The sequence below is a fragment of the Rhinolophus hipposideros genome, assembly GCF_964194185.1.
Source record: "Rhinolophus hipposideros genome assembly, chromosome: 5".
Classification (NCBI taxonomy): Eukaryota; Metazoa; Chordata; class Mammalia; order Chiroptera; family Rhinolophidae; genus Rhinolophus; species Rhinolophus hipposideros.
In genome coordinates this window covers 45,671,074-45,697,918 of record NC_138051.1, presented here as the reverse complement: position 1 = coordinate 45,697,918, position 26,845 = coordinate 45,671,074, and the positions used below count along the sequence as shown (strand labels likewise).

Sequence of the window (26,845 nt, the reverse complement as noted above, 5' to 3'; positions counted from 1 at the left end):
TAAATAACCTGAATTAACATTCCATAAAATATTTACCTAATGAAATCTAATAGTGATAAGTTTATTGAAAATTCAAGCTGAACCGCATGAGTGTCCATCATTTGATAATTTATAAAACCAGAAAGATTCCCTTCTGTAAAAGGTTTTTCCATCTGCACACTATACTGAAAGTTTCTGGTGTTCTCTGCTTCTAGGACAGGCAAGCAGCATCCAGGTTGCTCGGTGACCTGTAAATAAAGTAATGACAGTATTGAAGACAGGTTCAACACAGACTATCATATGAATACCAATTTTCTATTTAATTTAAATGGTATAAAAGCAAACTATTGTGAGATGTTAATAACAAACCACATTATGAACACGACTGACAACTTAAGTTGAGAAACACTCACTAGCACACATAATTAAGCATAGTATACAGTTCAAAATTATGTAACAAATGGCATTACAATGAAAACCTCTGTATAATTTAAGAACCAAAAAATTTATTAAACTTTAGTTTTGTGGCTCTTAATCCTGGCTGGCACCAGATTCTTAAAGCTAGGAGAGTTAAATATATATACACAGGGTACCAAAAAAATGTATAACCATTTTAAGAAAGGAAAACTGTATTAAAATCGCAATACTCAATATATACCAATAACAAAGGACAAATAAAAGTCACGTTTGACTTCTGCAATTACAAGAGGTGCTCACAGTGGTTACCATCAACGTCCAGACACTTCTGATTATGGCAAATTACTACTTGAGCAACGGTGACCAAGGTGTTAACATCTCTTGAAATGTGTATACATTTTTTTGGCACCCCCAGTGTTTGTACGTACACACACACACACACACACGTCTTCCCTTCTCATTCTCCACCTTTACTTGAGGTCTGGTGATAAAGCTCAGGCAACCGGATTGGGTTTTGGGTTTTGTTTTGTTTTAAATTCCACAGGTGATTCTAACGCATATCTAGAGTCGGGAACTTCTGCCCTGGTCAGGCCCAGGTAATATCCCATTCCACACATTCCAGCTCATAGAAGACACTGGGTCAGTTTTGTGGAATGCTGATCTACTAATCAAATCTCATTATAAGTCCACCAAGGACATGCATACAATAATTCAATTAGCACGTTTCAAAAAATCCCAATGGCAGTCGGAGTTAGGGAGGAAAAAGAATTGCTGCCTGAGCACTCAGTATAATGCAAAGGCACACATACTTTTAATATCTTCACTTTAAACGTGAGAAAACTAAGGCACAAAGCAGTTATATAACTTGACCATGTAACACAGCTAATAAGCAGTAGAAGCAAGATTCAAAGCCAAGCAGTCTGAGTCAAGAGCCTACATTCTTAACCGCTGCGCTCTACTGAAACTCACGTTATATTTACAGCCTACCCCAATACAATCTTTATTATGTGTCCATGTCTCTCTTAAATAATTCACTCCTACTCAAAATATAATAAAATCTGTCACATCTTTTACTTATTTTGCTAAAGAGGAAAGAATAATACAGAAACAATGTATAAACCATTAGACAAGTCAACAGCAGAGACAGTAAATGAGCATTGTCTATTTAAGGAAGAAATAATGAACCATTCATTGGCTTACCTTGAAATTTTCTGCAGGAGCAATTTCTAAGTTAGCACTTTTCAGTTCTGAACCACTCTTATTAGAAACTGAGCAGACCATCAATAAACAATCATCTTTCCAAATTTTGTAAGAAGACACTGACACGGTTTCATTGTTACAGACCTCCATAAGATCTGAATGCACGTGTTCAGTAGTTTCTTCCAACAAAGAAGAAGCTAAAGAGATTTCACTGGCAACTGAGGCTGCTGCGGATGGAGGAGGGTGAAAAACTTCCATGCTGTTATCAGCAAACAACGAAGGTGTAGACAGCCTGCAATTTGAGAGTTTTTCAGCCAAGGGCAGTTCTGTGAGTGACTCAGAATCCAAAAGTTCTGAATTGAGAGTGAATTTCTTTAATTCTTTGTCTTCTCTACCCTGCAAATTATCCAAATAATAATCTTCTTCATAAGTCACATTTGATGAAGAACTAAAGGAAGGACAGGTTGTATTATGAGCACTGGTTGTTTCTCCACTTTTGGTTTCCTTAACTTTCGATTTCCTTTTAAACTTGTGAGAGACAGTATCTGCTTTTCCTAGCTGTGAAAATGAAACATCATAATAATATTAAAAAAAGTCATTCTTCTAGTCATGGGTTTCAAACATTTTTCAATAATTTCAAGTGAGCAATTTACTAACTTGCTCAAGTTCTATCTATAAAGCATGGATTTAAAAAGAATCAGAGATGAACAAAATGTTAAAGCCCTGAAATTCTGACAGCTACATAACTTTGAACTATTAACTAAATCTTATTTCTCATTAAAAACACATAAAATCGGAAAAAGAAATAAGGTTAAAAAGTCAAATGTGAACAATTCTAAAAACTTGGCAGATTTCAGAATACTAGAGTACAGAATTGTACAAATTAAAAACAATGAGAAACCTAGTCAATTTTTGAGTCCCTAGAGTTGTCCTGGAGAAGCCTAAGACACCCCCAAATACAAGAATGGCTCAATTCTGATTCAGTTATCCATAATAATCATGATTTCATGGCCTGGGAGTCAATAAGCAGGGAAGAAAAACTGATTTTACCTCAAGAATCAACTGGCAGTGGCTGACGGGAGCATACACCGAGAAAGAATTCTATAACTAACCAGTGATGTTTGCTACAAACTCGAGATGGGAACAGCAACTTGCCATCATTGAGCTAACCCTCCTGAGGAGTGGCCTGCCAATCTGTGCCCCAAAAAGTCTATCTAGAATCAGTGCAGGAGATCAGCACTACTCGAAGTCCAAGTTCATGCCTCCATCCTCCTGGGGGAGGGGGGAGGTCACTATGTGGTCACCCTTCACATGATTCTAGTTAACCAGAATTCTAGTTCCCTCTCACTCCCTAAATTCCCCACATCTCTTCCCATTCTCAGCAGAAGAGTCTGTCCCCTGCCTTTCCATTTAGTAGTTATCAAAAAATAACTAACATTGTATTAACACAAAAACAGGGGAGGGAGTGGGGGAAGCACTTCCATTCAAGTAGCCCTGGGACCTGAATTAGACATACAGTAGTCCACCCTTATCTGTGGTTTTGCTTTCCATGGTTTCAGTTACCTGCGGTCAACCGCAATCCAAAAATATTATATGGAAAATTCCAGAAATAAAAATTTGTACGTTTAAATTACACGCTGCTTTCAGTTGTGTGATGAAATCTCTCACTGTCCACTCTGTCCATCCTGGGACGTGAATCATCCCTTCGTCCAGCGTCTCCATGCTGTGTCTGATACCTGCCCATTAGTCACTTAGTAGCCATCTGGGTTATCCTGGACTGTCCTGGTATCGCAGTGCTTGTATTCAAGTCACCCTTATTTTACTTAATGATGGCCCCAAAGCGCAAGAGTAGTGATGCTGGCAATTTGGATATGCCAAAGAAAAGCGTCAAGTGCTTCCTTTAAGTGAAAAGATGAAAGTTCTCGACTTAATAAGGAAAGAAAAAAATCATATGCTGAGGTTGCTAAGAACAAATCTTCTATCCATGAAACTGTGGAGAAGGAAAAAGAAATTCATGCTAGTTTTGCTGTCACAACTCTCACTACAAAAGTTACAGCCACAGTGTGCGATACGTGCTTAGTTAAGATGGAAAAGGCATTAAATTCAGGATGGAAGACATGAAGCAGAAAATATGTTTTGATTGATAGCTACATGTTGCAACAGAAAGCACTGAGCCTAAATGAAGACTTCAATTCAGTAAGGGATCACCTGAAGCGAGTGACACCAAGCAATTTACTGCAAGTAAAGGATGGTTTTACAAATTCAGGACTAGCTTTGGCATTTTTCATCTCACACCATCACAAGCAGGGTGAGTGCAGCACAACAAGATATTTCCAACAGACCACATTCACGTAACTTTTATTATAGTATATTGTTACAAGTGTTCTATCTTATGATTAGTTATTATTGTTAATCTTTTACAGTGCCTAATTTATAAATTAGACTTTATCATAGGTATGTATGTATGGGGAAAAAAGTGTATGTATATATATATATATATATATATATATATATATATACACACACACACATATATATACATGTATATATATATGTGTGTGTATATATATATATATATACACACACACACACACATATATATATATATATGGTTCAATACGCAGTTTCAGGCATCTGCTGGGGTTCCTAGAACATATCCCCCCCAGATAAGGGAAGACTGCTGTATATTAGACTGCTCAATATTGTTCCTCAGGTCACTGATGATGCTCTCAGTTTTTTCATGTTTGTTTTTTGTCTTTTCTTTCTGTTTCATTTCTTATTATTTTGTCTTCAAGTTTAATGATCTTTTCCTTTGCTTTAATCTCCTGTTAATGAGAAGCTAAATAAGGCAGAAGACACTGGAGTAACATCTTTGTTAAAATACTTAAACAAAAGAAACAGTTAACCTAGAATTCATTACCCAGAGAAAATGTCTTTTAAAAATGAAGATGAAATAAAAGGTGAAGGGGGGAAAAATGTAAAAAAACCCTAGATTCTTGACACAGTGAACGATGTAAAAAAAGTTAACTAAAAATAGATCACAGACCTAAAATAAAACTAATTAAAGTCAAATACATCAATATAGCCTTGATCTATGTAACTGAGAGCCTTAAACAAAATTTTTTCTGAGAGCCTTAAAGAAAAACTGGCAGGGAATAGGATGGCTGGAGAAAAGCAGTTACAAAAGGAGTCATGCTGTAGATGGAGCACATCCACTCAGTGCCAATCCTGTCTGCTTTGCCCTCGTGACGAAGGAAAAGTTGTGGATGAGGAGTGACAGGACACATGCTAATTTCATGTAATCACTTGCTTCCCCTCCGTTCTGCATAATGCCATCTGAGTTACAAACAGTTCCTCACAGAACTCAGGGTCCCTTAAAACTGGGAAATGTACTCTTTTTTGCTTTTTAAAACTATTCTAGTGATAGCTGAGGGGAAAAGAAAAGTATAAGGGGCAACCCAAAAAGGATTTAGCGTACATAAATAGAAGAACATGGTTATTACATTTCTGATTTTAAGATGACCACAAAGTCTGATAATTAATTTGTCCCTCTGAATGTTCTCCTGAGGAAGAATCTGACAGCTGTGCACTTTGTTGAGAAGGCAGGAATCCTTTAACCTCAGTAATGAGGTTCACAAATCAGGGCCCTATCTAAGCCTGGGTGCATGCTGACCTTGACGCAATCTGATCTGGGTGTACTCTGATCACTAAGAACATACCCCATCAGAGCCAGAGCAGCCACTGGTACCCTTGTCACAGTCTGTTGGAACACCTTAAAGATCCAAATCAATTACTGTGCTGCTGAACGGATAATATTGGGTGAGATAGCATTAAGATACATTACTTATTGATACTTTAAGGCTGAATTTGGGTTTTTTTAGGAGGGAAAATCAAGTCTAACATAAATAGGATCTGGAAACGAGAGAAAGACAGGCAAAGGGTGTAGCCTGGTCTGGTCTAGTGTTGATAGGGATGGAGGGAAGATTCCACCAAGGGAAGGAGGCGGAAAGAACTAGGCTGATGTAAAACTGATAAACACGTAGCTCTAATCACAAGTTTGCATGAGGTAAGTTCATCAGCCCACCAAATGGAATATGACATGGAATTCTCAGATGCTAAAAAATAGCACCTGTCCTTCACTCCAATTTTTCATTCTTTTACTATGACAATAACATATCAGCATAAACACTTTTGAAAAAACATCGTAATCATAATGCCTGAATATTGTTTTCATTTTTATATAATTCCTTTCAGTCTCAAAACATTTTTAAGTTATAGGCAAGGTGTAAATAAAATGGTATATTCTGTTTTTAATATATATATATTTATTTTATAATACAGTATATAATTTTTAATGGCTGAATAATATTCTGAACTAATAGAATTTATGTACCAATTCTCCAAACTGATTCCTATGTTTCACTATTAAAAATACCATCTTGAGAAGTACTTTTTACATAGACATATCAATATTGTTGAACTATTATTATTGACATTATTTCCATCAAGCCCCTTTCCCATTGAGAGCTGTCCTCCACCCACAGGGGTGAAACTACCCATGGCCATATTTGTGACTTTATTTGGACCCTGACCCTTGCCCAGCTGACTGGATACAAGAGAACACCTGACTCAGGATGAGCTAATTAGATTTTCTTTTTCAGGAATACAAAAGGCGTGTCATTGGTGGCACACTGGAGCTGAGGAAACCATTTCCCACCATTTGTATAGATGACGGACACAAACTTATACAGCGCCAGTATTTTTGTACAAAACAGGGGACACAGATTCTCAGAGGAATATAACTGACTACTTACCAAATTGATTGTACTTGATCCTAGTCCAACAAATAATGATGATGCCAGCAGCTGCTTTTCTTTTTCTTCTTTAGATTGGGCAAGAACTTGAGATTGATCCTTTTTTGTTATAGTTTGATCTACATTCTCCATGACTACACTCTCTTGGGGAACAGGCAGAACTTCAGTTTCATCACCAGTTTTGCTTTCCTTCTTGGGAAGATAGCCCTCTTTCCCCCACAATTTCTTTATGCCTTCCAGCTTCAAGCTATTTGTCCTACGGAGATTGATAATGAAATCAACTCACCTTAAATAATTGCTAGTTACTTTCTTGAAGCATTTTTTAAAAACACGTCATTGCCATTGCCTTTTAGAAACAGTTTTCATGTTATATTTTATATGCCAAAAGTAAAACCTAGATCTCTAGATTTTATTTTAGTTACAGCCAACCTCCCCCCCACCCTCCAGCCAAATGATTTAAGGCAACAGAACTCTAGACTTCGTTAAAAATACCAGACCATTTAATTTTCATTTAATTGCTTAAATAACTTGTCCAAAAATAGACCTACTGTAAATCAGTTCCTTTCCCCCATTGACTTTTCAAAAATATCTTGTCTTTAATTCTGATGAGTTAAAGATGAGAAATGACTCTTAAATTTCTTAGCTATCACCATTCAATGAAAGACTTAACCCTACATAAATTTATGAAATAAAATCCTGTTGAAAATAAAAAAAATTCAAATCCACTCCTATATGTAAATTTAACCTTTAATCCAAAAGGTTTATTCTTAATATGAAGACTAGCTACATTTTCAACTATTATATAATGTACTTTTATAAAAATGAAATGAGGTTTAATCTGTAAAAGAAAAAAGTACAACTTCTGGGAAAAGCATGAAGGTTAGGAGTTTTTTTATACCTCAGCTGAAGAACTAAAGTAGTGATTAGAATTTGGACTCACCTACTATTGTCCCAAAAGTTACAGCTATGAATCTGGAATGACTAATATAATCATAACTGCAGGCTGAAACAGCAAAAGATTGCCTCTATTGTTTTCATGTAAGAACTATGTGTCCTTGGTACTTGGCTCATTTAAGCATCCCTATCATGGTCAAAAATAGCATTTTAAAAATTTGTACTACAAGATAAGCAGATCATGAAATGAATCTAAAAGACTCAGAAACACTTGTACTGATTATTCTCTTCTAATTTGTTGAAATAATAACCAATTTTATTTTCTGCACTACACCAGAAACAAAAACAGGTAGTTATACTTCACACTGAGTGAAGAACTCAAGCTATTAAGTACTAACTGGCTGAAAGAAAATCTGAACGTTAATCAAGAACGATCTATGGGGAATCAGTCTGTTCTTCCTCAATGAATTTTGCTGCTGAATGTTCCTTTACAAGTATCTTCATTTCTCCCTTTCTTTCAGGTACCAAAAGAATTTTCTAAAAAGTTTTTAAGAAAATAAAAACTCGTCATCATCTTGGTCCAACTCAGGACAACGCTGAAGGGCCATTCTAGCTTCCAAGCTCCCCATGGGGTCAGCAAAGGCTGTCGCTGGCACCACATGGCATCTTAACTTCTTACCTCTGCCCAAACCTGCTTCTTTCCCCTTCCTTCCATAGGTGTTAATCCCAAGAGCACTCCTTAATATTCTGCATGGTAAATTCCAACACGCTGTGCACTTCCCAGGGAACCCAATCCACAACAATAGGCAAAATGGGAGAGGGGAGGAAAAATAAGCCCTAAAAGGAACCTTGAGCTATTTTAAAGATTTTTCTGACTTACAAGTATTTCATCTGCATACATGCCTATTAGCAACATAAATTTTCTCTGTCATGCATTACATACAGACAGTCTAAAAAGCAAGAAAGTAAGAGAGCAGCTTAATGCCATTTCATACACAAAATATGATATTAAACATATTATAGAAGAATTTTTTTTAACATGCACCATCTTTGTCTGGATTTTGACAATAATAAAAATATAACTGGTGGTTTTATATGGTATAGCTTTGTATTATTTCTAATCAGACCATTCAAACACAGATGTAAACTCTGGTCAAGCAACCTTCAAAAGATCAGGGACATATTTTAACTCAGCTTTAGGAACTGCCCTTTGAGGTAGGGTGCTGCCTGTGTCAGGGCTGGAGGTAAGACACTCTAAGTTGGCCACTACTTTATTCTCAGTTTGCCAGAGGCTACAGAAGAGTGACTACCTCCTCTCTAAAACTCATTCACTTTGCCTATTATCACACAGGGTCCTGATCTGAAATAATGTGTGAGCTGTGGTCCTCTTTGGAAAGGAACTTTAAATTCATCCCTCCTGTTCCATTTTATGATAATATAGCATATGTGTAATTCCTTAGCAGCTTTGCCAGATGTCACTTCTTGGAGGGTTGTACCTGCACAAGTATAGAATTTACGAGGCCCTGTCAAGTCCTCCAGATTCTAGTTCAATACTGAAAAAGCAGATGCTGCCGACTGCTGTGCAGGTGAAAAAGAACTAAGTTCCTCCTTGGTGTCGGAGAGCTCCTGTCTCTCCTTCCCTCGCTCCTCTCATGCCTGTTTGAGACACTTAATTGCCATCGCCTCCACCACCACATGCCCACAAACCGGATCTGCTCTCCACGCTTGCAATACAAAAATTAAATGTCTTGGAAAGAAAAGGGTGTCAAAAAGGAAGGAAAAAAAAGGCTAAGAATGAGATTTTTGAACTTATGCCATTTCACTGAGCATATCATTCTACATTCCTCATAATCTGTCATCCTTCTGAGATATACTTCTTATAACCATTTCACTGGAAGACTGACAAATGCAAAGATGAACATAAAATAAGGTGACCAACTCCTTAATGAACATATGAGAACGCAAAATTCAAACGGCATCTTTCAATGTTGTCACCTTCGAGACTCTATCACATTTATTCCAATAATGCTGCCATTACTAAAAACACTTCAACTCCTTTAGAAGCTCCTCCACAAAGAAGAAAGCCATATACATTGCTTTGTGCCACAACGGGGTACTGACCAAAGTCATCCAGATTGATCACTAATTTTATTTCGTTAACTCAGCTTTGGATAATGATGACAATAACAATTATTAATATTAGCAGCTACCATTTATCAATTACTATGTGCTGGATTGTGAGGCACTTTACATACATTTTCTCATTTTATTAACTTAATCATATTTCTAAAAACAATTTATTTATATTTCCAAAATCAAAATCTACTTAAAAAGAATAAAAATTTGGCTCCCCATTAAGACATTTATACATACGTATCACCAATTTTCAAGCAGCTGGAAAGAAGCTCTGAAAGCATTTTGAGCCCTCAAGTGAAGTCAATCACCTTATTTTATGTTTATATTTGTCAATGTTCCAATGAGATGGTTATAAGAAATAGATTATAAGAAACAGAGAATGATAAGCTGAATACTCACCTGGGTATATAAGTTCTGATATACTCTTTTAAACACACACACACACACAAACACACACACACACACACACACACACACACATAATATATAGTAATAACACACACATCATTACTATGTATAAAGCTTGTATACATCCTATGCTGTCTTGGAAGTAAACAAGCTCTTTTAAAGTATAAGGACATACTGTACAGCAGTAACACATGGAGAGCAATAAACAGAAACAACTGAAACAACAGCCCATGCAGAATTTAGCTTTCAGGAACCCTTCTACATTTAAAGACATTTAAATACTCCCATGTTTTCAAGTTTACTAAGAAAGGAACTTACTCTTTCAGCCCTGTCTCTGCACTATTCCCAGATATATCTGAACCAAGAGAAATGCCAGCAGGAGACTGTCGTCCAGTGAAGCCAGATGAAGAAAAGGAGAGTCCATATGGTTCAAAGTTGAGAACTAGAATTTTAAAACAATAACAGAGGTTCATATTTAAAACTAAACAAAAATTATTTTAAAAAAGGAAAAACTATCAAAATTATCATTTACTATTGAAATAATTGAAGATTAGAATCCAGTGATAATTTTTAAACTGGAAGGAACTTTGGAGATATTCTAATCAAATATTTATAGTAACAATAATAAAGTAAGTAAGATTTATTGAATGTCTACTATAGTCTTCATACTATTAGTTAGTCAAAGACAGTCTTTCAGGGGCAGCCTGTGAGCTCAGTTGATTAGAGCACCGTGCTCTTAACAACAAGGTTGCCAGTTCGACCCCCACATGGACCACTGTGAGCTGCACCCTCCACGACTAGATTGAAACAACTACCATGTTTCCCCGAAAATAAGACCTAGTCAGACCATCAGCTCTAATGCGTCTCTTGGAGCAAAAATGAATATAAGACTCGGTCTTATTTTACTATAATGTAAGACCCAGTCTAATATAAGACCCGGTCCTATTTTACTATAATGTAAGACCCAGTCTTATATTCATTTTTGCTCCAAGAGACGCATTAGAGCTGATGGTCCGGCTAGGTCTTATTTTCAGGGAAACACTATACTTGACTTAGAGCTAATGGGTCCTGGAAAAACACACTTAAAATAACTTTTTTTAAAAAGGACAGTCTTTCATGTTTATCATTTCACCTCCCTTAGAAACAGAAAAATAATTCAATTAGGAAAGACAACTGATAAAGCATGTCTACTGAAAAGTTGCTGCTCTCATGCAAAAATATTTAAGATATGAAGAGATGAGCATGTTTTTGCCTAACAAAATGCTTAGGCAAGTCTTACACCAAACACAGTGATGGAGCCCTTAATGTGAAATCTCCCTTATTGAAAAAGAACAAGGTTTACTCAGATTCACATTCCTTTGAGTCTGTATAACTTTCGATCAGAGACATGAAAATTCACACTGTGATTGTTAGGGGAGATGACAATATCTATTATCTTCCTTCAAAGTAACAGAACCCTCGACTCTTAGCTAGGTACACGGCCACTCAGCAAAGAGATGACATTCCCAGACTCCTTTACTATTTGAGTTTTGGCCAATGAAATTACGTACATACTTTGTGTGCAACTTCTGAGAGGAATCTTCCTGGACTAAAAAACATCTTTTTTCTCTCCCTTCCTCTTTTATAGTCATGAAGCCATCATCACAACTGGTTGCCTACTTATGAATCTTTTTAATGAAAAGAGCAAATAACCTTCTGCCTTGCACAAGGCCCCACTTTGCTTATGTGTTTTCTAATATGTTATGTAGCTAAACCTAATCCTAACTGGCGCATTTATCTGCTTGGACTATCTGCATTATAACACAAAAAACCTAATTAAGTCATAAAATGTATCTTAGAAAATATAAACGTGAACTTCTGTAATTATTATCTTCATTTTACAAATGAAGAAACTGTGGCAAAGAGTCTGCTACAAACTTACTGAAGATCACTAAAATAGGACATGACAGAGCCAGGTAAGAAACCAGATATGCACTCTGGTTTCAGAGTTGCACTCTCAACTACACTGCCTCCTCCAAAGGAAACAGCATCTCATCCAAAGAGAACTAAATAAATGCTTGCTAGCTAAATGAATGATATAGAAGAGGAATCAATGTGCAGTAGAAAAAAATAACGGGCTAATCAGTAATCAACAGAACTGAGTTCTTGACGCAGGTTGGGTGTTAACCAGATACATGAACTAGACCTTAATTTCTTTGTAAAGTGAAGGGTTCAGACTAGATCAGCAGTTTCCAAATGTTGATTTGATGACCAGAGTCAAGCTGACTTCACAGAATCACCCACGGATCTTTTTATACAAACAGCCAAGCTTTCAGAGATGTAGGGATAGACGGTATAATCTGTATCATTTCTCAAATCTCTCTGCGATTCTGATTCACAATCATCTTTGAAAACCGTTTGTTTAAATCTTTCTAAGGTCCTTTTCAGCTACAATATCCTCTCATTTTAAGCTTTTCAATGCTCTAATCTAACCTTCTATCCCATGTTGCCTTTTTTAATAGCATCTGTGATGGCTGGTCATCCAGTATCTGCATTAACACTTCCACTAATAGTGAATAGCTCAAGAAATGTTCCTATGCAGAAGACAAAGTTTAAGCAAGGAGTAAGTGAACATACAGCTTAAACAAAGAACAAAAAGAATTCAAAATTAGAGGTTAGAATTTGAGAGAGAGAAAGACTAGACATGGAAGGGGACAGTATCTGGAGAATAGTCACGTAAAATTCTGATCCTGAGACAAAAGAATTGATTGCCATCTAAGGAAGGCCTAGAAAGGTTTGAGATTGAGAATGAAGTTCAAACCACATTCTTCAGTGAAAATTTCCCAAGGTCCTTCCAGAAATGAATGACTAGAAGGGCCAAAGATTTTTAGGAGTTAACTAGATATACAAGAATTCATGTATGTGGGGAGCAGGAGAATAATAGTATGCAGAAAGAGTGAGGGGAAGGAAGAAGATGGCTGAATTGCAACTTAATGAATATGTAGAAGTTAATCACAAGAAGAATAAGGACAAAGGGCAATTCATATAGAAGAGAAAGCACGAGCCAAAGTTAGACAGTCTTTGGGAGTTGCAATTTATTGAAAGCAATCCAGGTGAGAGAGAAAATATACACTATCTTGGGCATAAATAAGAAATTCAATGTTTAACCTGATTGTGTAGCCTTCATGACTTTAGAGGCCTTGATTATACACACACTCCCTTTTACTTTTTTACTACATAAGTTTCAGGTGTGTAACATTATAATTTGACATCTGTATACACTACAAAGCGATCACCCCCAAAAGTCTAGTTACTATTTGAATCCTCCTTCTTTATCTTAACCTTGGACTGCAGTTTCTTTATACTTTGATCATTTGGCTCTACTTCTCTTACCATCCCAAGCTGTTGTGTTGTTGTGGTTTTTTTTTTGAGAGAGTAACAATCTCAACTTGACATGGTTTTCTAAAAGCCATAGTTCTATAGACAAGAGATTATACTGTTATTTCCCCTTACAATTTATAGTTTTATCTAACATTGGGGCTACAACATATTTGAATAATGTTTTAGTGTGAAATTTAGTAGTCACTGCAAATTATTTATAAAAATCTCAAATAAGATCAGTATCAGAACTGACTGATACTTGAAGGATTCCAGAATTGACAACTTTTTAATCCAAAAATACCATTTTCCCCCTACTCTTTATTTTCTGTCTTACAGCTACTCATTCCGAGATATATAACTTTGTAACTTATTCCTCAAATATTTATTAAGCATCGCTATGTCCTGTCTCTTAATTCATTTCTTTTTCCTTGACATAACAGTCTAAGCTCATGAAATTTTAATTTTGCTTTAGAGAACTTCTGAAAAATAAATTTGGGAAGAGCCTAATTTGAGAGCTTAACCCCATTTACAATGATGATTCTACGGGGGGACGGGGGGAATGTAGTTGGCAAAGGAATGCATTAGCTTGGGGAATTCCAGGGTTATCTATTTTATCTGCATCAGCCACTTAACTCATTTAAAGAAAGAAGACAGTCAGTGCCAGGAATCAGGCCCCTCATCCTATCTCCCCTCTCCTATCCCATCCCTAAATTGCCATAATAGAAACTGATGGCCTTAAGACATTTCAAAATAAGGAAATATGGCAAGTGGACCATTACCTCCCCTCTGGATCTCCAGATTTTCACTCTATGCCCTGGATGTCGTAAGGCCTCTATATGGACTATATATAGTCCGAGTTCGGGCAATTGTAATTTAAAACTTTATTTTTTTCCTCCACATAGTCTATCAGTATATGAGGAATTAATGGGATGGAAACTGATTATTTTTTGAAAGGAAGTTGAATTTTATAGGCCATTAGGTATCACTGTGCCAAATAACATATCAAAAACCTTAAAAGAGCAAATATTCTGCAAAAAAAGATAACATCAAGCCTATTATTAGTATTTATATTTTTTGGTCTCATTTGAGGATTAACCATTTTAGTTCTACTCAGCACAGAGCCTAGAAAATAAGAAGTACTCAACAAAATTATTAAATGATGAATAGAAAAAAAGAGACTTTTCATCATTGAACTTTGCGGTATTAACATTCTGAACCCTTATATAGATAATATTCAGTGGTCTCCTTTTATTCATATACATACTTCCCATTCACCATCCAAATATCTCAGTGATTTCCTGTTTACCAAAATCATGATAGAAGTCTTTCCCTGACATGCTACATTTCTTAAATGCAAAGTTATTCTTTCCTTTCTTACTGTTCCTAACTTCACTGATCAGATATTTTGTTGGAGAGTATTCTAATATACTTAAGATATACAGATGTACAAAGCTGCTGAGAATGAAAATGAAACTCACTAGTCCATAGTAACCAGAGTTGTTTTTTGAAACTTTTCACAGATATGCTTATACTAATATCCGTTAGCCCTCTAGCACAGTGACCAACATGATAATTACACTTTTGAAGTCTTTCAAAATTCCAGGATGGCTGTCACGTTTCAGGCACTTCATATGTATAGAAAGCCTATGACTTTGTGAATACCTCTAGGTTAACTTTATTTCTGGACTTCTAAAGACCTCGTCAGGGTAAACAAGTCACAAGTAGATTTACTTTTATTAAAGATAATAAAAGTAAATATCCTCAGTTATTTGCTTACATGCATTTAAAAAAAAATGATGTCTCTATAACCTAGCTTATAAACTCATGATAAATTACCTTTTTCCTGAGAAAGCTTTTCCTGCTGCCGTTGGTGGTGAGGTTTATAAGGTGCTGCCCCCTGACTCAGTTGTTCAGCCACAAAACCATCCAGAAAAGACAGGGAAGCATCTACCTGCATTAAAATGAAGCAAAAATTAGGAATTTAAAAAATTTCCGCTAAACAGTAGACTGTACATTCACATAAGTAGTTTCAGTCCATATATCCTAAAAACAATTTTTAAATGAAAAAGAGAACTTCAATTCCAAAAGTGCTACCTAACTGTCTAGCTTTCCAAAATATCTATAATCAAATCACTCGGCTAATAATCTGACAACGTAAACCATTCACAGTTATTATTAATTGTACTGCATGTCAGAATACATTTTTGAGCATCCAATTATATTAGGGCATCATGTGAGGTGCTATGATTGAGACAAAGAAAGACACAGTTCCTGCCCTCATGAGACTTATGACCTATTAGAGGAGAAGATACATATACTACGAGCTATAATCTGTATGTATTAGCTTCTTGCCATTGGGGGCTAAAAACAAGGTGCCCACAAGGCTAGTTCCTTCTGGAGATTCCAGGGGAGAATAAGTTCCTGTCACGTCCAGCTTCCAAAAGCCACCAGAATTCCTTGGCCATATCACTCTGATCTCTGTTTCTATTGTTACTTCTCCTCTGACCTCTGGCCTCACTTTTATAAGGACCCTTGTGATTATATTATGCCTACTTGGCTAATGCAGGATAATCTCCCCATCACAAAATCCTTAATCATCTATTTACATCTATTTACAAAGTCCCTTTTACCATGCAAGGTAACATAAGCACAGGTTCCAGGGATTAAGATGTGGACATTTTGGATGGGTGGAGGGCTATTATTCAGCCCCCTTTAACTATCTGATTCCCTTCTATGAAAAAATGCTTTTTACAAATCTTATGGAAAATTACTAATTTCAGTAGTAACAGAAAGGTATAAGACAATGATTAAATGAAAAGAAGTAAGAGATGAAGAAAGAGTAAGGGGAAAAGGAAAAAGAGAGAAAGAAAAGTAGATATGTAGTGATGACCTCAGAAACCAGAGATTTGCTTCTCCTAATTTAGCTAAGTGTATGGAAACAGCACAGATAATTTAGAACAGCAGGTAATTCGCAAACATTTAAATGGCTTGCCACACTCTGAATTTGGAAAGGTTTAGTTTCAATAAGATTCTTAAGAGATGAAACTATGTCATCATCGTTATCTTTCATGGGAGGAAAGAGGAAATGTGGTTACTTCCAAGTCTAATTCTATGTACAGCAGATTTATTAATCATTTCAATGTCTCCGGAATGCCTACCATTCTGTTAAATCAAGGCCTCTGCCTTTAAGGAGCTGTTGAAAGAATGAATAAACAAGGGTTCAAAGTGAATACAAGCTATGAAAATCTGATTCAGAATTAGTGGGACTACTGCCCACCCTCTCCTCTTTCTCAACTATATGTCATCCAACACATAAAAATTTGAACATATCTGGTTTCCTTTTGGAAATTTTCTGATTTACACCAATCTGAGGGAGAAGCTGGTACAAATTCAGAAGGTGAGTAGTAACTCAGTGTTGCGTGTTAAAAGGGGTGGTGGCTGAAAGTCGGTGGGAGAAGGAAAGGTAGGTGGTCAGGTTCCAAAGTGTTCAAGAATTTAGGCAGTAGGTGGACAAAATAAAATGGAAAACTATTTTTTTACATTCTCAAAGAAGAGAGAATAATAATAAAATGACATGATAGAGAAATTCAAAGGAGATGAAAGTTAAAATTCTTCAATTATTATATATAAAAGAGATTGTCAGAGTATAAATCCCTTCACAGCAATTCTCCAGAAGAGAAACTCTTCCATTCCCGACTATTTAGGATCAATACTGAATGGAAGCTCTCAAATTCTCTCTCATATCAATGTGAGAAAAACTCCAACCTTCATCTTAAGTGCTGCAGAAATTATATTTTGATATATTCCAGATATAGCACAAAGGCAAGAATTATTCTGTTTAAAGAGTATGCAATCTTTAAAAAGATGGAACGCAGATGTCTTACCACCATGTCTTCACAACTCTTATTAACTGGAAGCAAGCTCTTCATAAATTCCACATTCTCATGCAAATGCTTTAATTCAAATGCATGCTGTCTCATGCAAGTATTCAAAGATACAGTAAATTCCTGGATTAATCTCTCAACAATGTTAGAAGAGTGTGCTTGAGGTGTCAGCTTGGTCACAGCAGCAATTAACCAGGCTTTCGTTTCAGAAGAAATGGAGTCATTCATAAGCAACCTGAAGAGCTTGGTTATAACTTCATCTGGCGTTTCCTTATCTAAGAGATAGGAATACTCCCCTAAAACCTACAAGTAAAACAAAGAGATATTTATATACAAATACCAAGTTATACAGCAAACTATACTTGGAAATCTACACAAAGTGATGACTGCTGGAATAAATTTAATCTAGATTAACATATTCTCATGGTGAAGAAACTATTAGATAAAGATACAACTATTAGGTTCAAAATCATAACCAAGAATTGGAAGGCAATATAAAAAAATTTTCCACATCTTTATCATTAACAATATATAAAGCAGATAGATACCTGTACAAGTTAGCTTTCTTCTGAACTTCCATGTTTGGTTGTTGGTTTTTACAAGTACTTTCACATTCTGCTATTATTTTCCAATAAGCATTTAAACGAGTGGTTGTCATATGCTAGTATGCATAAAAGTCACCTGACATGTTTCATTAAAATACAGATTTCTACACATTTACCCCAGATATTCTGATTTATATGTCTATGGTGATAATCTACAATATACATTTTGAACAATCATCAGCTGATTCTCATGGACATGATCCACTGAACTCTAAGGAACACTCGTCTATGTTACATATCCTTTTTCTTACATTTAACTTATTCCGGTGATATATAATCCTACTCATCTAAGAATCATTAATAAACATAATTTACAGAGTGCGAGCTCTTTCATAAGTGGTGTTTATGAAGTATTTTCATGTCTCTGGTGAAATAGCGGTACTAGCAAGATAAAAAAGAGGGAGGTGAGGTGACAGTCAAGGGAAAATTTATAGCTGGTAACAAGAAGAGGAGGAAAAACTAGGACCAAATAAGTTCAATCTTTAAATAGTACAATAATTTTAAAAAATGGAAGGTAGCTCTAGAAGAACAGGTAACCTAAATCCCAGTTCAAAAATCAGTGGACTTCACTTCTGGGAAGATGGAGTCAAAGCATTTTCCCCTATCCATCCCACTCAGTACACATAAAATCCCTTGATGTCATATATAAAATACACACAAAAAGACTCTGAGAGGTGAAGAAAAGACAGCAGATCACTAAGGACCGTGGGACTTAAGGAACAACATTGTGGGTTACCTGTTGCCTCACAGGCCCCAGACCAAGTACTGGAAATACCAATGGGCTCAGACAAAAAAGTCCCAAGAAAAGCCTGCTCTCTAGCCAAAGAGCCAAGAGAACAGAAAACTTTTAGACAGTAACTCCAGCCAAGCACCACATAGAAAAACTGCAGCCCCACCCATACCAGCAAAGACGGGACGGAGTGGAGAACCAAGACTTCCACCCCACTGGGCTGTAAGAGGCACCACAACAACCCCACAAGGGTGGCGACAGAGAAGGTCAAGTTGAGGGGGCAGGACTTTCATCCCCACCGAGCTGCAGAGGCCACTCCTCTGCAGTGTCCATGAAGACCACTTCACCTGCACCCAGGTATAAAGAGGTACCCTCCCCTCTCTGCTGGGACGGTGTCAGGGACTGCCCAGGACTTTCACCACTGCTCAGCAATAACGAGGCCACCCCTTCAGTGTCAGTGGAGGCCGCTGGTTAATCTCAACACCCCTATGTCAACACAATCTCCAAAAGAATTTAATCCACATTTACAGAACACACCACCCAACAGCAGCAGAATACCCATTCTTTTCAAGCCACATTCTTTTTCAACCCACAGAACATGGTCTCCCTGGGAGTGGGTTGAGGTGTGGAAGCAGCCAGGGCTTACCTGTACTCTGACTTGAGACCAGTTCAATAAAGTGCACACCATAAAAAAAAAATAAAAATAAAAAAAAATAAAAAAATAACACAGACCACACCACAGGCCATAAAACAACCCTCAACAAATTTAAGAAATCACAGAGTATTTTCTCTAACAATAGAAATCCAACCAACAATCAGTAACAAAAAAGATAATGGGAAATTTTTCAAACACTTGAAAACTAAACACCCTTCTACACAACCTTTCCAGAAACAGAAGAGGAAAGAACATTCTCAACCCATTCTATGAAGCCAGTATTACCTTGATACCAAAACTGAACCGAGTAGAAAAAAATGAAAACTATAGCCCAATATCCCTCATGAGCAGAGACGTAAAAGTTCTTAACAAGGTTTCAAGAAATCTATAAAAGAAATCCTAGATTAATAAGTGAGAGTACGAGACTGCAGGGTACGAGATCAAAATACAAAAATCTATTATATTTCTATGTAGTATTAGCAACAAAAACACAAACCAAAAGTAAAAATACATTTACTACCACTCTAAAGAAAACAAAATACTTAACTATAAATCTAACAAAACATGTAGAGGATTTGTATGCTGTAGAAAGAAATAAAAACACTCTAAATATATGGAGTGATATGTCACGTTCATGGAAGGAAAAAACAAATGGTCACAAAATACAATAACCAATTTAGGCAAGAATTATCAATACTAAAACCACTGGTGAAAGAGAGTTGAAGAAAAGATGTTCACACAACCTCACAAAATCAAAGATTAGTCATAAATTACCAAGGAGAAAGGACACCTTTCAATGAAGAGATCTGAAGGTCACTATCTTAACCCAACAAAGAAACTTACTTACAATCGCCAATAAATGGAGGAACTGACATTATATGCATTCTGATATGATGCAGTGGGAAGTACGTTATATTGCCGATGTAGTAGTCTTGCTAAAAGTGTTTAGCTGAACCAGAAATAATCAGACAAATTCAAAATGTTGGACATTCTACAAGTCAACAGGACTCATACAAAAAATCAGTGTCATGAAAACAAAAAGAAACTGAGGATCATGGTAAAATAAAAAACAGGCTAAAAAGATATAACTAAATGCAATTTGTAAACCCTGACTGGATCTGGGATTAGGAGCAGAAAAGCAGCCATAAGAGACATTTTTTTGGACACTGGATAAACCTGAGTATGAACTGTATACTAGGTGATATTAGTGAATTAATGTTACATTTCTTAGGTGTAATAATGGTTTTATCATTATTCAAAACAATGTCATTCTTACGAGATTCATGTTGAATTTTATATGGGTGAGGTATCATGATGTCTACAACTCAATTTTAAATGGCTCAGCAAAACAAACTGTATAGGTAGATTTAGATGTTGATTTAGTAAAGCAAAGGTGGTTAAAAATAGTAACTGAGAATCTAGATGAAAAGCATAGGGATATTTATTATACAAGTCTTTCAAATTTCCTGTAGATGAGAAAACAAAAATTCTTACATAAAAGTCTGGGTAAAATTTAAGTTAACATGCTAACATTTGTCCAAACTATAAAATATTGAAATGTGTATAGTCTATGACCCAGCAGTTGCACTTCTCCAAATCACCCCCATATATACAAGAAAGAATACACAAAGGTGATAGGATGTATGTGATTACATATGATTAAATTACATAAAATTGTGAACTTCGTCTTACAAAGAGATGATCTCTTTTGCTAGCTTTCATGAAGCAAGCAGCCATGTTGAGAGGCCCACATGGCAAGAATCTAAGGACGGTTCTGAGAGCTAAAGGTAGCCTACAGTTGACAGTTTGAAACTCAAACCCTCCGTTTTACAGCTAAAGAAACTGATTCCTGAACTTGGAAGTGGATCCTTCACCAAGCAAGCTTCAGATGAGACAGCAGCCCCAGCCAACACCTTGACTACAGCCTTGAGAGACCCTAAGCAGAGAACCTAGCTAAGCCATGTCTAGATTCCCGACCCTCAGAAAACTGTGAGATACTAAGTTTATGTTGTTTTAAGCATTAAGTCTGTGCAGCAATAGGAAACTAATATATCACAGATACATGAGTATTCACACATTCAAATACAGATTCACATAGAAAACACACAAATGTATTACAGACACAGAGCTCCAAACAAACAGCCATATTTAAAAGACTAGGCAAGTGAGATGGCAGGCAGAATGAACAGACAAGTAAATATTTAAGTGATAGAAGGTAGCCACTGGGGAAAAAAATGACAGCTGAAGGACTTAACTAAATGGTTTCTAAAGGAAATAGTGTATTTGGTTTTATAAAAAAATGTTATACACATTTGTGATTTAATGAACTTTGCTCACCCAGCTCATAACTTGAAGAAATCTCTGTGGATAGAACACATTTTCCACATCTAGTAAAGTGAGATAAGACTGAACTGCATAAAGTCTTAATTGTTGATCTTCTGTTTCATCATCAAAACCTACAAAAAAATTGATATATCATTTTAATTTCCACTAAATTCTCTAAGGACTCTGTAATAAAAAACATTTAATTTTAAAATCTTTACTTTATAGAATGCAATAGTTTACTAACCTTCCGCTAGCAGTCTCAGGAAGTTATTGGGAATATCAGGATGCATTACATCTCCTCCCACTGAAAACACAGCATTCATTGTCTGAATAAACCACGCATTATCAGGAGCATATGTGTCCACAGTGTTAAGAACAAGTACACTTCCAAATGTCACTTACTAAAATTATCCTTTCTGCATCAACCTTTTAAAAATAACTCCCAATTCATCCTAGTTTGGCATTTTTATCTTCAACCTCTGCCAATAAATTGTTCTATACTCCAGTTTTATGTAAAATAGGTGCTCAGTAAATCTTACTCAATAAACTTAACAAATCAAGTTCACGTTGCTTTATCTAGCACTCTGCCTTGCACATCATAAGCATCCAATAAATAAATGGGAAATAATTGAAAGAAACGTTCCAGCGAATGACAGACAAATAATGGAAAATGATATACACTTCACAGAGGCTAAATGTTGTGATGTCTCTACTTGAACAAGTTGTTTAACCTCTTTTCTCATCTGTTCCTCTTCATTTCTAAAATTCCATCATTCTGCTGGCCAGAGCTATAGCACTGACTAGAACGTAAGCAATTTCCAAGATAATCTGATTATCATTATTTATTCATTCTTACTTAGCTTTAACAACAGACATCTTAAAAAGAATGGAATATCTTTGTGACTTGTGCAAGTTCCTCTGACTTTTAAAAAATGAATGTGAAGAAACGTAACATGTGAATGGCATTTCCACTATTTTCTTTTGACAATTTCTAATATAAACAATAGTTTACGGATAAATTTTAGCATTCTGATTACCCAACCCCCAAAACAACAAGAACTTTTCTTAGAAAAGAAACTGAGCAGAAAGTAAAGACAAAGACTGAAAGAAATCAGGCAGAGGTTCTTTTATCTTCTACTCATAATACTGACCAACTATATGAAAAGAGCCAGGAAAAAAAAAGCCATCTCCTGAGAAGTCTACGCAAATTCCTGTTTTTGATAAGAGAGGCTCTAATATCAGGAAGGGAAGTTATTGCTGTGTCTCAGAACTCAACTTGCAAGTGAACATGTCTATACCAATCATTTAAAAATCACTGCGTTGCCTGATCACGGCACTGTACACCAGAAGCTAAACATTAATGAATGCCAACTATAATTTTTTTTTTTTTTTTTTTTTTTGGTTTTGCAATCTTTTATTTTTTAGTTTTACAATGCACCGTAGACATTTTTCCATGCAATGAATGAAAATCTGCTGCTGAAAAAGGGCTGCAGCTGGATAATGAAAGTGACCCTAAAGCAAAACATTAGCCTAAGGTTACAGCTCAGGGCCTGGCAAATGCCTGGGGGACACTACACAAAAGGAATGTCTTCAAAGCCCCTTTGTGGGGCCCTGCAGCCACCCCTGAGCTCCCTTGGGCCCCTTGGGTGGAAGGGATCCTGTAAGCTTTTTTGCATCCACATAAACCCCACCAATTTCTGTCTGGTTTTCTTCACCTCATCTTCTACCCTAGCCATCTCGCCAACTATAATTTTATATATATAATGTGATGGCTCGGTGCGATGTCAGAGGGATGGGGGGAAGGGGGCCCACAGTGTGAGGGATATAAATGATGAACGTCTAAGTATTACCTTGTCTTGTGCACCTGAAACTAATAAAAAGAAAAAAAAAAAGATGCAGATAAAAAAAAAAAAATCACTGCGTAACTAAAGGAATTTTATGACTCATGGTCCAAACAAAGGATATTTCTCAGCCAGTTCAGCTATTTTACCAACCAAATTGACAATAATATACTCTTCTTTGCTCTGATGTAAATATTCAAGCATTTTCTGGACAATCACTGTTATGTTTTGTGCATTAGTAATTCTGTAAAGAAGTTCCAGAGTCTATTTAAGAAAGAGAAATAAAAACAGTATTATAAAACTATGCCTTATAATATTGATAAACATAGTAATATATGTTTATGACACAGTTGATTCTTCCACTTTTATGCAGATCTACTGGGCAGATCAGTTTATAGGTGCTCAAGAAATGCACAGAACTTAATAAAGGTAACTTAATTAGAAATAAAGAAATACAGATTATATCTCCTCTGAAGACTAAAACAAAAAATAAAACTAGAAATTTATTATTTCAAATTTACAAAACTAAATGATTACTAAAGAAATTTAGATACAAAAAAAGAAATAAACCTTAAGTAAAACTATTGTTAACTAAAAAGAATTATGATCAATTCCAAAGTCTAAAAGCCTTTTATTGATATAGATAATTGTGATCTAACATTTCTGCAAAAAAGGCTGTGTAAAGACTAAAAAGTTAAAACTTTTATAATTTATTTTTTTAAAATACAACAGCTTCTTACACCTACATTACTTATGCCTATCTGTATCTGTATATGTACGTACATACACATACAAAAACCCAGTCTCACAAATTGTATTTTCCATACTACCTAAACAACAGAAAACAGCATGTGAGAGGGTTTATCAGCTAAGGGACAATGGCCTCTAATAGATGGACAAAGGTTGGTGGCTCAAGTGCTTCAAAGCTTAGCAAGGCCTACGTTTAGAACCTCAGCCAGTTATCAACAAGAACCACTTGCCAGCTGCTTGTCAGTGCTGAGGAAATATACCTCTTGCTGCCTTAAGTAAGATGAAGGAAGACCAGTACCAGAGTAAGCTCCCATTTGGCTGATTTCCTAAGGCCCTACATTAGGTTTCTAAAAATATAGCTCCCCAGAAATCAACATAAGACCAAGGGCAATACTGAGAAAGTATCATTTACTGATGTTTTAGGATCAACAATATTAGCAGCAAGAGAATTTCCACGTAAGTATACCACTTGTCAAACTTGTTCAAAATACCTTTAGGGCTTTTTCTAATTTTTCAATCCTTACAGCCAAGACTTCAAGGACAAAGGATAATAGATTTTGAAAGATTAAAACAAAAAAAATCCTTAATTCTATTTAAAATCTATAAATACATAAGTCCCCCATCAATAGTTTTCAATTTTAGAAGCTGCTTCAGACATACTCCCTGTACACTCTAAGCTATCTGTTATGTATTTTTAGATAATCTCCACCAAATTTATTTCCTACTCTAAGACCATGGAATTTCGCATTTCCAAGACTGAATGGTGTATGGTATTAGGAATTCTATGGGTAGAGGTCTTTTCTGTTAGCTCCTTCTTTCTCCTTTTATGAAAGAAAGGTAATAAAATCAGGTAAAATGAAATCCCAGCCCCAAGCAACAGGTCACTCCATACCTAAGGACCACAGTTCTTGCCATGTATTTACTGATAAAGTAATGAAGTTAGAAGTGACAGCGGCATGAGGAGACTGTACTACAGTGCCTTCTTGGGGCACTACTGATACTCAGTTCCTCCCCCAAAGAATTTAAACTACTTTTCTCACTCTAAGTAACGAACCAAACATATCAGAATTGATCATTTTAACAGTTGCCTATTTTCCTTTTGACTCCCATTTTCAAATGAGAGCCCAATAATTCAATATAACAATAAGAAAACTGTACCTAAGTCAATCCTGTTCAATTAGTCAGCCTCACAAAGAAAATGCATGCTCTGTATCTGGTCAAAGCGGAAGAGCCACATAGTTATTTGTTATTGTCCCTTGGCACCTTCTCATTTTTCTATGATGACTACACGCAGAAATCAGTACATACATCTATAAACTTCCCAGATTCATTCAAGCAGGTAACAATTTTCCGAAAATTAAAAATATGAATGCAAAAAAATATGTGTATACATATACACATCGCATACATGGCAATTTGTCAAAAATAGTTTTGTTTCAAAAACAGTACCTTTTAAAATTCAAAATTCATAATCTTATCTTTTAAAAATTACAACTATTTAATGCAATACAGTATTCCCTCAATAACTACTTTTAACTCATTGTTTTTAAATAATTTAAATGTTTAGTAGGTTCTTTTTATCTTTATTACTTTTAAAATCAGAAATAAAACTATCCACTCTTCTTAACGTAGTCCTATATACCATTTTAAATGAAGGTATAGAGTGATTTCTCTACGTGAGAATTAACAGAAATATTTACATAGACACCCAAGTACATATTAAAGCAATTTTACAAAAGGAAAAAGTCCAAAACAATTAAGTATATTATGCACCTTTCCTTTCAAGAAATTCAAAACATTTTAGAGATATTTTTATTAATTCTTTCAACATTCCTATATGCATTAGACAATTTTACAGATGCTAAGGAGAGTAATGAAAAAAATATTAGTCATCATATATTACATCTTTAAAGTGTACTAATAGGAAGACCTGGTAACAAAATTCAGGTCTCCTACTGATACAATTCTTGGACTGAAATGATACTAATGAATCCATACAGGTAATTGGACCCAACTACTTCAACTCATAATTTAAAACCATTCCTGTAGATACTGACACAAGTACTTTTTAGAAAAGTTCCTTAAACTTTAGTGGAAAGAATAAAATGCTCTCCAAAGTTAAAATGCACGTGTGCACACACACGCACATACATACTGCCCACCTCTTTCATCTCTCTCTATAATATCAACAAAAAGTTTAAAAATTGTAACACTTCACATACACTATTCAAAAGATCAGTTTACCTCTCTTTTAATAATGGGATCGGGATGGTCTAAGCATTCAATTATTGTCATCTGGTGTTGAAGAGCCAGAGTGGGATCCTGCTGGATAACATAGGTAAGAGCCTTCAGTCCTAGCAACAAACATTACATTATACCAAGTGACAAAACAAATGCCCAGCAAATTTCAAAAGCTCTTTTTGTAATTTTTGTCAAAAGAACCAATCATCTTACCTAAATATTTCAGATTTATTTTAGGTGATAGAACAAATTTTCCAATGCACTTGGCAGCCTTCTCAAGTAATTCTGACTTAGGATAAATAGAATAGACTGTATGCACACATTCAAACAGAATAGCTAGAGAAAGAAAATACAGAACTGTCAGGGATCACGCTAAGGCACAATAAAAGCACAAATCTGTGTAGATTCATAAACAAACTAACTGAAAGTTCAGTTTTAGTCAAAAATCTTTATGGAAAATTTTCAAAACATGAACTTTACTTTTTTCAGGCTTAGTTACTAGGATTATGTTACCACAGTATAATTTAAAGAGAATTATATAAATTGATAAGAATGATTATTCATTCATGCAACAAGTATTTACTGAACACCTCCTGTGTGCCAGGT

The 26,845-nt window shown here is 35.6% G+C and overlaps 1 protein-coding gene across 1 annotated transcript in view; it reads right to left on the bottom strand.

The window, feature by feature from the left end:
* Nucleotides 1-26,845, bottom strand: part of AP4E1 (adaptor related protein complex 4 subunit epsilon 1) — a 53,276-nt gene that overhangs the window by 5,468 nt on the left and 20,963 nt on the right. Inside the window, exons 9-19 of the mRNA XM_081049983.1 lie at nt 26,453-26,575; nt 26,243-26,352; nt 23,373-23,512; nt 21,652-21,764; nt 21,420-21,538; nt 17,093-17,395; nt 15,045-15,159; nt 10,167-10,290; nt 6,411-6,666; nt 1,597-2,154; nt 37-227 (exon numbers count right to left, since the gene is read on the bottom strand). Coding sequence (XP_080906109.1) covers nt 37-227; nt 1,597-2,154; nt 6,411-6,666; nt 10,167-10,290; nt 15,045-15,159; nt 17,093-17,395; nt 21,420-21,538; nt 21,652-21,764; nt 23,373-23,512; nt 26,243-26,352; nt 26,453-26,575 — 2,152 coding nt within the window. The remainder of the gene's footprint in view (nt 1-36; nt 228-1,596; nt 2,155-6,410; nt 6,667-10,166; nt 10,291-15,044; nt 15,160-17,092; nt 17,396-21,419; nt 21,539-21,651; nt 21,765-23,372; nt 23,513-26,242; nt 26,353-26,452; nt 26,576-26,845) is intronic.